Raw genomic sequence first — 12,508 nt, forward strand, 5'->3', positions numbered from 1 at the left:
TATTCCCCTTGTCCTGGGTTCCTCCCCTTGCAGAGGAGCAGCTTGCTGGGTGGATAAATGGGAAATAACCTTTCTTGCAGAGGTTGCCTCCCTCAGAGAAGTCGAAAGATGAGGGCTGCTTAATTCAGCCCTGGCCAAACAGTTTCAGCAAAGTCGCGTTCCTTTGGTCCCCTGGTGGCACCCCCGCCCAGGGTACTGGCTGCAGCGTTGTCGACTCCAGCACTCACGGGGTACATCTCTTGTCTCCCTCCAGGCGCACAGATCGACGATAACATCCCCCGCCGCACTACGCAGCGCATCGTGGCCCCACCCGGCGGACGTGCCAACATCACCAGCTTGGGCTAAGAAACGAACCCTTCTGTGGCCGCCTAGCGGACCCGGGGAAGGGGGCGCGGGGCACTGGAGACCCTTGTGATTCTTTTAGAGCCTGTGACAGTTACTGCGGGCAATCATGGGTGGGGTCAAGTAAGGCGCCACTTTCTGTTCCCTCTCAACCCCCTGCCCTCCTCATCCTCACTGCACCCACTTGCGTCCCCTCCTGCCCCTGAACATCTAAAGAGACAACCCCAGCCCTGTTTTTGACACCTCTGACATGCAGAAATAAATGGAAAGAGGATGTTTGCCACACGTGGCCTCTGTTCCCATTCAACATCTTTCTTTTGGCAAAGGAAGGAGAAAGTGAATTTCCCAGGAGCTGCCTTTATTTAAAAAAAAAAGCAAAAAAAAAGCTTTTATTGAATGTTGAGCAGGCTAGAAAATTCATGGGGTGAAACTGGATAAGTCTTGTGGTCCTGACCTGCAGCACAGCAGCAGAGGGACACGGGTCTAAACCATAGGTCTGCCTTCTCCCACCACTGCCCTTGTGAGCTCACAGACCAGCTGTGTCTCTGCCACTTGAATTGGCTCCTAGAGATTGACAACGGCATCATTGCCATGTTGGTGGGTTGAGCTACTTTTATTGTTTCTTTTCCTTCCGGATTTTGCTGCAAATCAGGTCCTTGAGGATCCTTCCTTTTTATTTTTTTAAAAAACTCTGTTCGTGTTTTTATTTTTTTAAATGTTTTTGTACCATTGTGTTTACAAAGCCTTATCTCAGCATTGAGAATTCCTGCCCTGTCCTTACCCCCTCCTTTGAGCTGCAGGGTCTCAACACCGCCACTGCCATTGCGATAGTTTGCTGTAGGAGTTCAGAGCATTTCACCATTTCAGCCAGCACTTGGTGCTTAGGTTAGTTTTACGTGTTTATGAATCCCTGACAAGATGCTCATGAGCTATGATTTCCATCAAGATGTACCAGATCTTCAGTTGGGCTAAGTCAGCTGATGGACACCCTCAGAGGATCTGGAAAGGAGCCTCTAGAAAACCTCTACACAATTAACTTGTCACTTCTGGAGGAGAAAGTCGGTAACTCGGGGCTTTAGTCAGGTACTGCCACGCTGCCAAACGAACCCAGTTTAATTGAGTAGCTACCCATCACCCTGATAATCAGGAAAACAGGATGTGGAAGAGCAGTCATTTTGAAGAGTCCTGTCTTTTGCTGTCATCTGAAAGCCCATCATTAAAACACGGAGGAAATTCTTTATCAATGGCAGCTGCAGTCATAGTCAGCTGTACTGGGCATCACTTGTGATTTCAGTGTAGCTCTGCCAATCATTTACAAATTGGTTATACATGTAACATCCCTTCAGGAATTTACTCTCATGCAAGTGCTGGCAAAGGCCTGCGTATTGCCCACCATAGCTCACTGGAGTTTTGTCCTTCTCCGGGCCATATTGCGCACAGACGCTGCTTGCTGCCTGTGAACTAAGGAAAAATGACCCTTTGGATCTGATAGGCAGTAGGCATTGAAACCCATTCAAGGAGGTGGGCTCTGCTTATTAAGCTCAAGGAATCAATTTTGTAAGAGCCAGAGGGCTCAATCCCTGCAGATGGAGACTGTTACATGGGCACTATTTATGTCCTACATAAAGCCTGTCTTGAAGGCTGTAGTGGTGCAGAAGCCTTGGGCTGGTTGTTTACATAGAGGTTATTGCTACCCACAGCTAACAAAGCATTATTTCCACTGCCTTTTTGTCCCCTGGCCCTCGTCTGCACCATCTGCTTCCTTGTCTCTCTGTTTTAGCACATGCATTAACTTTGTGTTTCCATGCATTTTTAATATGTTGTTAGCAGGTTCTTGTAAGGAAAACAGATATACGCAGGCTTTTCAGAATAAATCCCAACTCTGCTGTTACAGCAAACTCAATGCTGGGATTTTCAAAGGATCTTGAAACCATTTGGGCATCTAAATCCCACTGGGTTGCAGCACTTAACTCCTTTTAGGTTCCTTTGAAAAAGCAGCCCGAAAAACAAAATCAGACTATTCATCCATCCAAGCATTTTCCATTTTGGTTTAACTCCGGATCTGATCCATAAACACGTGTATGCGCTCGCGCACATGCACATTTTGCAGCTGTATTTAATTTTATCCCACCTGTGCTTTGAAATGCATTTGAACAAGTTGGGGAGAGAGAAAACCACAAATTCATTTCAATTCTGTGAAAAGTTTGCAGCTCTTCAGTATTCACTTAAGTCTTCCTTGTTCCCTTCACTGATCCATGATTTTTTTTTCCCGTTTGTTCTTTAAAAGGAAAAACAAAAAAAAAAATCACAAAAAAAAGATTTTTGCAGGCTTGTAAGCATGTTCTTTTCCTGTGGGAGCTCGTTCGCTTTGTGTCTGTTAATGAATGTCATAAGTAAATGCTTAAAGAAAAAAAAATGATGACTTAATTAACCGCAGTGACTTGAAGCTCTAAAAAAAAAAAAAAAAAAAAAAAGAAAAAAAAAGAAAAAAAAAGTAGGATTTAATACTAGCTGGATTTAACCCTTGGATTTGTGGTTGTGACTCATGAGTGAAGGAGCTGTAAGTGCTAAAGCTGATCATGTGTGTTAGACAAGAAGAAGTACTGATATTTGACCATTGTCTCAATGGCAACAATCCCCTCCCCACCCCTTCCCGAGTCTTGTGTTTTATTCCTTAAGAACTCTGTGTTATATTACCATGGGAACTCCTAATAAAGACAAAATGTTGTTGTTTCACTAGGTGTATCTGTGTCTTGAAGTGATGGGTGCTTTTTATGACCATTTGCCTGTGGCCAGATGCTCAGCTGTTGTAAATGGGCATAGCTCCGAAATCTGTGTTGATTTATAGCGCTGGATCTGCCCTGGAGTTGATTTGTCTTGGAAGATATGTCACGCTGACAGGAGCTGATGAGCTGGATACTTAGCTGACACGAATCGCCAGAACAAACCCATCATGCTACCATTCATTTTTCTAAACGGGTAAAAGAGCCATGATCGAATGGATGGTGGAGACGGACCAGGTTGTAGGGCTGAACTGCAGATTGAGGTGTTTTTGCAGCAGGCGTACCGGAGCTACTTTAGGTACCAATAGCAGCCTAATTGCAACTGCACAGACTGGCCCATAACCCTGGACAGCTTGGGCCTGAGCACCCTGCTACTGTGGCTGCAGCGTTGTTGGTACCCAAGACCTGCAGTCGCCTTTGATTGCCTTCTAGATGTACTCTAAGAGGCACGTTGCCATGGGACAGTTTGTACTGCTACTTCCTGGGCTGTTCTGTGGTAATGAGCAGCTCTGGGTAACTTGAGGCTGTTTTGTCCCTGGAGCTTTCCATTTTTCTCTTTCACAGGCAGTTCATTGCACAGGTTTTTGGAAGAGGTTCTTTTCAAGGCAATTGTCTGAAAGAGATGGCATCTGGCAAAGCACGGGTTTGTCTAAAGACAGCAGTGGCCCCGGCATCAGCTTAAGCAGTGGACTTTGGTTACAGGGAAGCCAGAGAAGCTAAAGCTGTTGGCATAGCTTTCAACCCTCCCGTGTGTTGCCCACCTGAACCTTTGTAGTGGTGGGAGAGCGGATCCCAGTAGACTATGGCAGTAACTAGGGGAGAAGGGAGTGGGGGGGAATGCCAGTTCTTCCCCCACGGTTGCATTGGCCAAGTGGTCTAAAGGGAATCATTTTGCAGAGGTAGTGCAAGCTGCACAGAGCTGCAGTAAATGCAGGCAGGCTTCCTTGCTGCCAGGCAGATTTCACATCCGGCCCAGGTTTCCAACAGGCAGGCTTCCTGGCTCTTGGCAAACCCGGTGGCGTAGCAGCCTAGGGCTTCCACGTGTCCAGGGCAGGCAGCCATGTTCCCTACCATGGTGCCCAGGCCCCGGGGCGTTTTCCTTTTATGGAGAATTTTGAAAGATTTTGGGGTTTTGTTCCATGTCTGATTGAAAACAGCTTTCAAAATATTTGATGACTGCAGCAAAACTACCTGGCTCCATGAAGCTCTGAGTAATGTGATGCGTCGATCCAGCTGTAGGCTGGTACAGATTCCCTGCCTTTTTTACTACTCTTCTCGGAAAATGCTAAGGCCATTTTAACTTTCTCTGGAGTGGGTTGACCCTGCAGTAGCATCCCAAATAGTGCAGCAAGCTCTACTGCGGCAGTAGTAAGATGTTGGGTAATAATAGCTGTAGGCAATTGAGTGCTGCTGACTTCAGTGGGGCTGGGACCTCACCCCAAGTCTTGTTAAGAGCCTAGATCGACTGGCTTTCAAATGCAGCGGGGGGGGACTGCTGCCAATGAAACCATCAAAATGTTATGCCAAGCATTGCTATTTCAAGAGTGAGGGCAAGAAGGGAAAGACCCCTACCTGGGGCATACCCTTAGTTGATGAGTTGCGGTTTTCCTATCAGTTTCCGCTGAAACGCAATCATTTGGTCCTACAGCCTTAGAGTGGACAGTAGCGTATGTGGGAGACAATCCCAGGGAAAATGGATTTACATTAAGCTAACTCTAGACAAGTTCAATGTTACAGAATAATATTGGCATGAAATAGGAGGTTAGCTCCACATATTAACATTTATTTATAACAGGTCTGTGGAAATGGTACTTATTTCAGTGGTTTGCTCATTCGTTTGTCTCTAAAACACAAAAAAGCTCTCCCTGGGAGCTGGTGTAACGAGCTCAGTGCAGGCTGCAACAGGCGGCTGGGAGTTTGCTGCCTGCTGGTTTGATCAATAATGTGCATGGTCTCAGTGCCCTGTTTTAAGGAAATCCCAGGAAGCAAGGGTGTAGCTGTTAATTTATTAACATAGGGTTGGAAGGGGCAGCCTTGGATCTTCAAGCTGAATTTTCTCCTGCACTAGTTCAGACCAGCAGGTCGTTAAAATCCGTCCATTTATCAAGCTCTACTTTATAACTAATTAGGCTCTGACTGCTCTTAGCAGAGGGCTGCTCCATAACCTCACTGATAGGAGGGTTAGAAACCTTCCTGTTTCCAGCCAGTTGATACCCATTTGGTCTTGTGCTATGGCAGGAGCCAGCTCATTTGCAGAGAAAATCCCATGCTTCCCACGCTTTCCAACTAGAGCTGAACAAGGCAGTTGCTGGTTATAATAGGATGCTAATTGATCAATTAAGGTTGTTAAATGGGGAGACTGATGCAGTGCTCAGACAGTGTTAGGTGACATGGTGATACTTTTAAACTATCCCTGTGTGGGTTAATAACAAAATCAACTCTTTGGGCAGCTCTAAGGTGCCAAAATGTTTTTGATTGTTTTTGCCTGTCCTAAGAAGAAATCAGTGGGCAGAGCTACAAGATCAGATTTATGGGAGTCAGTGGAGCTACGCTGATTTGTGTTACAGTTTGTTATTTATGTGCCCACCCTGTTTAATAGAGACCTCCCATGGGCTGGCCTACAGTCAGCTATGTAAGGCCCAATAAAAAGTAGGTAAAGCTCTTAAAAACCTCCACATCTCCTACCTACAAAGAGGAGGAAAAAGAAAGTGGTAAGAGGCATGCTCATCTTAACCACTGGGAAAACTAGATGGTCGGGCTTGTACCTTGCTTAGATGACAGCTCTGTTTGCAGCCTGCCAAAGGTGAGAGTCTGTTGTTCAGTTTCTTTGCTTGCCTACTAGAGAAAGAGGAGGCGGGGGTAGAAATTCTTGCTTGCTTGGTGAGTATCCTCGTACTACCAACGAGGGAACCCTGCCCAGGGCTGCTCTCCCCAGATAGACCACCAGCTGCAGTCTCCACGGTTAATCTCTGTCACCCCAGCCACATTTCTCACACATCCTCAGGTAACATCAGTAAAATCAAGGTATAAAGTGCGTGTTTTAAAACTGCCAAGGAACTCTGATTCCCAAATACCCCTGAGGATCTGGGCCTACCTGACTTCTGTGCTTAATTCCCATTGATTTTGGTGTAAATTTCCATGTATGCTGGTGCTTTCAAAACTTCCACTTGGTACCCAAGTATGAAAAATCTAGACCTTGGCTCTGAAATCCCCCCCAGCCCCAGCAAGATGCTGCTGGATAACTACAGCTTTGGAATTGCAGGATTTCAGCTTTCCACAAGTAGTTTAGTACCATGGTTTCATGTCCCACAGTTCACACCCCACCCCAGTTGGCTTCCTGCTGGCAGCAATAGACATCTGGCTGTACCCTTCTCTGGAGATGTCCAGGGCTGACACTGGGTCATGGGAATATTGACTTTGGCTGAGATTCTGGTTGAAGTTCATTGCATCCATCTTTCTATCTAACCTACTATCTGGTCAAACAAGACCAGCTCTTAATGAACTATAGGCAAGATTCAGCAAAGCATCTAGCAGACATTAGACTTGTGCTTGATGATTTGCATTAAATAAGCACATGGTTAAGGGTTTTGCTGAATCTGTTCATAGATAAGCGTCATATATCACCAATACGCTTCCATACGTGCTGCTTTCCGAACCATGTATATATCATCTTTGGGCAGCAAAGGCTTCTTATATTTTGCATTTATTTTTACTGCCTTTATTTTACATCGTCAGACTTTCCATTTATTTTTATTATAGCCTTAATGTCTGAATACTTTTTAGCTGTTTTCTAGTCATGCTAGCTGTAGCTCAAGATGTTTGGTATACAAGTGAAGGCCCCTCTAGTACCGCTAGATGGCAGCAAGACATACGAAATAGAAAATCTCTAGTCTCTTGGGCTAGATGTATCATTTTAAGACTCTCCGTGATGTAGGACATAATAAATGCAGGAGCATGCACACTGCTTGTTACTTGACATACAGGGAACATGTGAATACATAAATAATTCATCATATCTATGGTATTACTCTCCTATTATATTATTTATCAGTGTGAAGAGACATGAATTATCCTTGTGTCTTTCACTATAATTAAAGGAAGACAGAGTCCTCCTGTCAAAAAATACAGATAGGCACTCAGTCTACATATAGAAAAGAGTTTCATTTTAAAAGGGATTTGTTTTTTCAGGAGCAAATCTGACCTGGGTTTGAATGGACAGCAGTTTCACAGGGAATTAATTTTCTGAAATGACATAGGCGAGGGAATGTCACCCTGTGTGCCTGCACTGAGCCCGAGTCGCTTATGCTTGGGTTAGGCAAGGCTTCTTGCAGAGTGGTATAACCACTGATTACAGATGAGCCCAGCACTCCAGCCATTCTCTTCCCCTCCCCGCATCTATTTAAGGAGGTACAGGTATGCTGGATGTTCCTGACTTGGTAGCATTGGGACAGATGGCACACCTTGATTTGAAGACATTAAAGAAATGGAGAATTCAAGTTCTGTCACGCTCAGCAGCAAAAAAATTGTCTTTTGTTCCAAAGTTGCACGTTTGGCTTTTCTTCCCAGGCATCCATTCTGGTGGTGCCTTTCTGTGCTTAATTCAAACCCTTTTTTAGCAGCTGGCTTTTGTTCTGGGGCAGTCACTTTTTGTTGGACGCAGATTGCTTCAGTTTCAGAACTAAAGGAAGAGGTCTGGGTTTAGACTCCCTCCTCTGCCAATTCCTACTGCAAAGACGGGATGTGCATCACACTGTGTGATGATAGAGGTAGGTTGGCAACCAAAATTGCATTGAATATTTATAAGCTTTGCCCGTGTGCTTTGATGAAGGCTGCAACTCTTTTTTTTGCTGACCCCATGTTGTTCATCTCTTTGAGTTACAGTGACGCTAGGCAGGATTGATGAGAGGCTGGTTTAATATACAAGGGTCTCTTTGGCAGCCCTGGGGCAGTGAGCAGATTGGCATAAGAGATACAGCTAGTGTCACTGGGGATTGGTTTTTGAGCTGCTAACTTCTTGGTTGCTCTCTTTGATTTATCTTGGATCACTGGGTGCAGTGGATTAAAAATCAAAGCAGAAAAAGTGAGAAAAATGTGTTCTTTGCTCCATCTACATGGCAGGTTGGTGGGGGCAAGGAAAGAGGGAAGGTTAGGTTGCTATCAATAGCCTCTTCTCCCAAGAAAAAAGATCAATTTTATGGGGCTCCCAGATCTCAGTCTTTAACACCAGCTCCTATGATGACTCTGTGGGTCTCAATGGTTTTGATTTGGAGGGGGGTCATGGGAATATTGACCCTGGCTTTGATCCAGAGGGCTTTGCACCAATGCCTCTGAGATTCTGGTTCAAGTCAGCACTGACATCTGAACTGATACCCTGATGCACCAGGTGATCCATTCTCTGTTCCCCCAGCTGAGCACATCTGAATTCCAGCAAACAAGTGCGACGAGTAATTCCTGAATTCCTGGAGACGGGAGCTTCTTGTGCTGCAGCGTCAGAGCGCGATTGTCCTGCAGCACTTTTAATTTTTAATTGGGGGTATGGCAGCCCCTGCAGAAGTGTGCAGGGAAAATGAAATGCTTTGTTTGGCACATGGGTGGATTATATTGTATTTTTAGCAGACAGAAACTCTAATTCCAACGGGGAGTAGTTCAGTATGAATTAAAAAAAATTAAATGAGGAAAAACAAAGTGCTAAATTATTTTTCCCCTGCTTCTTGCAAATTGCACGCTTGTTACAATTTGCACAAAAGCATTTTGATTACTGAAATGACAACATAGAATCAGATGGGCGCACAACTATCTTACTTAGGCAGATGGGCATTTGTATATAATATCTTTGTTTGCATGACACTTAATGTGTAAAGTGAAATAAGTGTGAGGACAGAGTAGCTAAATCAAATTTGTATTGTTATTCTAGACATAGCTGCAATACTTTCTGATGTGATACCTAATGACTGTTTAAATTGCTTTCATCTCCTTGCAGAAAAAAAACCCCAAACAAATTACAGCTCCATAGCATGATAATTGTTATACATACTGCTTTTTTGTTTTTGTTCAAACTTCAGTACCAGCTAGACAGAAGTTTGGCTTAAATGCACTTATTTCCTGCTATATGTTCTCTACTGATGCAGAAGACCAGATGCCGGTGTTTGCAAATATTATTATTGATATGAGGATGGGCTCCAAGACCCCACTTAGGAACCAGGGCTCCTGTGTGTGAGGTGCTGTACAAGCAGAAAAGAAAGTTCTTTGCCACAAAGACCTTGCTACACGCTGGAACCTCTTGAATAGCTCAAGTATGATGTTTCCTCACAAGATGGCACCATTACCACACTGGTTAAGTTGGACACAGGCGTACTTTTCGGGAGACATATTTGAACCATACCCACATTAGCAGCCCTGCTGGCATCTGTGGAACTACTTACAAGAGTAAAATAATCAGGAGTTGGCCATTATATACTTAAACAGAGATGTAGCTCTGACCCCTGCCTGTAGCAGAAGTCTGAAGAGAACTTCTCAACACAGGATCCCCCTGCTTTGATTCTTGTTGTATGTCAGGCTCTCCTGTTGTTTGGGCTGTAGATCAAATGCAGCTGAAACAGCCTGGGTCCCCTGTTGGAAACTGCTGCAGAATTGCCAAGGGACTGAGCTGTCTTCTGTGGAACTCTTAAACAGACCCCTGCCATTATGTAGCTTGGCTATAGTCCTTCATTAGATCCTATAGCTACTTACAGAGTGATTTCTAGAGACAGCTATCCATTTCAGGCCTATTAATTCCCATAGCACTTTTCTGCAATGTAAACATAGATTATTGCAAGATATTGGTACAAGTGGGTTGCAATGGCAGGCATTGCCAGCTCTAGAAAGGAGGGTGGAAAACCTACGTAAAGCAGCTTCTCTCCAGGGCAGTGTTGTACATGGAGAAAACACCCATTCCTCACTTCTATCTGATCTGTACACATCTAGGACATGGGCATACACAACACTTTGAATGGTTTAAAACTGAAGCAGACAGATGTACAATCCTGTTAATTGGTTCAAATACTCCTGGAAGGGTCCAGTAAAAATGATCCTTCTTGGCTCTGCTAGTTCAGTAAAAGCTATCTTTCTCCTTGCACTCTTTGTCTGATAAAAGACTACCCTCCTAACAGCTGCCTGTGTCTTCACTTCCTGCTAGACCGTGATCCACCCCCACCCTGGCCTGCTCAGCCCCAGGGAACTCCAAAGTGTGGGTCCAAGAACTCCCCCCTCCCTCTACAACTTGGGCAAGCATCCAGCAAACTTCTGTCATTTGCAGACTATCGAAGTTTACTGAGCTTGTGGTTAAGAAAAAAAGGGATGACAGAAAAGTGACAAGTGTCCCTAGCCACAGGTCACCCACACCCTGGTATCTCCTGTGCAGAGAAATGCTTGCATCCATGCTTTGAAGACAGGCTGGACTGGGTGTCAGAGCCACTACATGTCACACAATTGCAAGCCTTTTCCCAAACGGTGACATTTGGGAATGGTTCATATGTTACACATGTTATTATCCATGAAAGAACAAGTATCAAATCCCCCTGTATCACGTCATTCAACTGTCAGTAATGACAACCCCACAGGTGAGCCTTTGTGCCCATCCAAAGTCCTAACTAGGCCTTGAATTCTTGTTATGGAGATTGCTACTCATTGCCCTTGTTTCTAGACAGGTCACCCGACCTACTGACTGAGCAGAACCCGCTCCAACTTCTCCAGCAGGATTAACATCTGCTGACAGGTTGGGTTGTTGGAGACAAACACGTCCCAAAATAGCTGCTATAAATGCAGATGAGCACGTGGTCATTTTATTTGTTTAGTTAAAATAATCTCACTTGTACTTCTGCTTGGTATTCTTTATCCTTCCAGTATGTGATGAGGGAATTCAGCTGCTGGCAGAAGACTATTTTACTGCACCTGAATTCATTAGTCTCTAAAAATAAGTGAAAGGCATACACAGAAGTAAATTTTCCGTTTTGCAAGGACAAAGCAAGCCTCCCCTCCAGGCCTCCTAACGATCATCCTGGATTTCTTCTCTCTCTCTCTCTCTCTCTATGCAAATTTGAATGCCAGGAAAACACAACATGGTCATGCTTCTGTTTTGAAAGGGGGGAAAATAGTTACCCCCCTCTTCCTAGGGGCATCATTAATTTACCAGGATGAGAGTCTTTAATCAGCACCAGGTTCCTTTAAGACAAAATTTATTGTTAGACAGTAGGGACAGTCTTTTGGAGGGCTTACTGACACCCTTAACTTTCAAGAGCATTAATCAAAAATGTGCGTGTGTGTTTTCTTTCATGCCCCAGTAAAGTGCCAAATAATGTCAGGTGCTAGAGAGCAATATGAATCCCCCACAGTTCCCTATAAATAACACAGCTATAAATGTACCTCATAAATTACTCCAAGAGTTGGTTGCTTTCCCTTCCAGATTCAGTGTTGTGTCTCGGCTTCTTTGCCGTGCACTTCTGGGCTGAAGCTTGGGGAGACGAAAGGAAATCACCGAAGTGATGCAACAGGCCTCGTGCTGGCCCTTCACCTGTTAAGTCACACCCCAGTCTTAAGTCTCTGAATTCATCTAAGGATGCAAGTGCCCTTCCACTGCTCCTTCCTCAGTGCAGCCTCCCAGTTCTGTTCGCATTTGGGGCCAGATTGTCAAAACTGCTCAGCTACTATGTAGTGCCTAATTAAAGGCCAGATGTGCAGAAAGGATTAGCGCCCAGCAGGTCCCCTTGGGATGCGTCTGCCCAGATGTTCCAAATTGCTCAGCCCGCAACAGGCTGAGCCTCGTTAGGAATCTGACATTGTGAGGGCTATGGCTGACTTCTTGGACATCTGGAATCGAAAAAATCGGAATGATAAAATGGCTGAATTAGTTACCTGACAAGAAACCTTCCCAAAACTTTTCAGGTTACTTTTGTGTGTGTGTGTAAAATGCATGATCTATAATATATTATTACCTTCCCCGCAAGTTGTGTGTGTATGTGTATAATATAGAATATGTTATGATCTGCCCTTAAGGTTTTATGTAAGTGCGTGTGCACGCACATGCATTCTGGGGGAGAAACATTCCTAAATTTGCCCCTCTTTTGGGCTTTTTTTGAGTGATATCCTTGACCCCACCAGAAGATCTGCAGAAGCCTTGAAGCATGAGAGCTGATTGTTCCCTGTTGCTGTTAACACAGCTTGCGTAGGTATTTCTTTATTTATTAGATTTATATCAGTGTTTCAGGATTTCAGGCAGTGAGAACCCTGAGCTGCACCTTCTGGAAAGACTGGCATAGCCTCTAGAGGCAGCCTGATCTGGTAGACAGGGCCCTGAGGTACACTGCAGGGTGATCAGGAATTAGTTTAAGCCACACTGCAAAGCTTCC

General features: G+C 44.7%; 1 protein-coding gene across 2 annotated transcripts in view; it reads left to right on the plus strand.

Moving 5' to 3' along the window:
• Positions 1–3,078, plus strand: part of DPYSL2 (dihydropyrimidinase like 2) — a 72,504-nt gene extending 69,426 nt beyond the window's left edge. For both annotated transcript variants that reach the window (XM_090055972.1, XM_090055973.1), the window contains exon 14: positions 254–3,078. In XM_090055972.1, coding sequence (XP_089912098.1) covers positions 254–345 — 92 coding nt within the window. In that variant the 3' untranslated portion in view covers positions 346–3,078. The remainder of the gene's footprint in view (positions 1–253) is intronic.
• The last annotated feature ends 9,430 nt before the right edge of the window (positions 3,079–12,508 follow it).

The sequence above is a fragment of the Crocodylus siamensis genome, chromosome 6 (assembly GCF_052110815.1).
Source record: "Crocodylus siamensis isolate JL-2025a chromosome 6, ASM5211081v1, whole genome shotgun sequence".
NCBI classification, from domain to species: domain Eukaryota; kingdom Metazoa; phylum Chordata; order Crocodylia; family Crocodylidae; genus Crocodylus; species Crocodylus siamensis.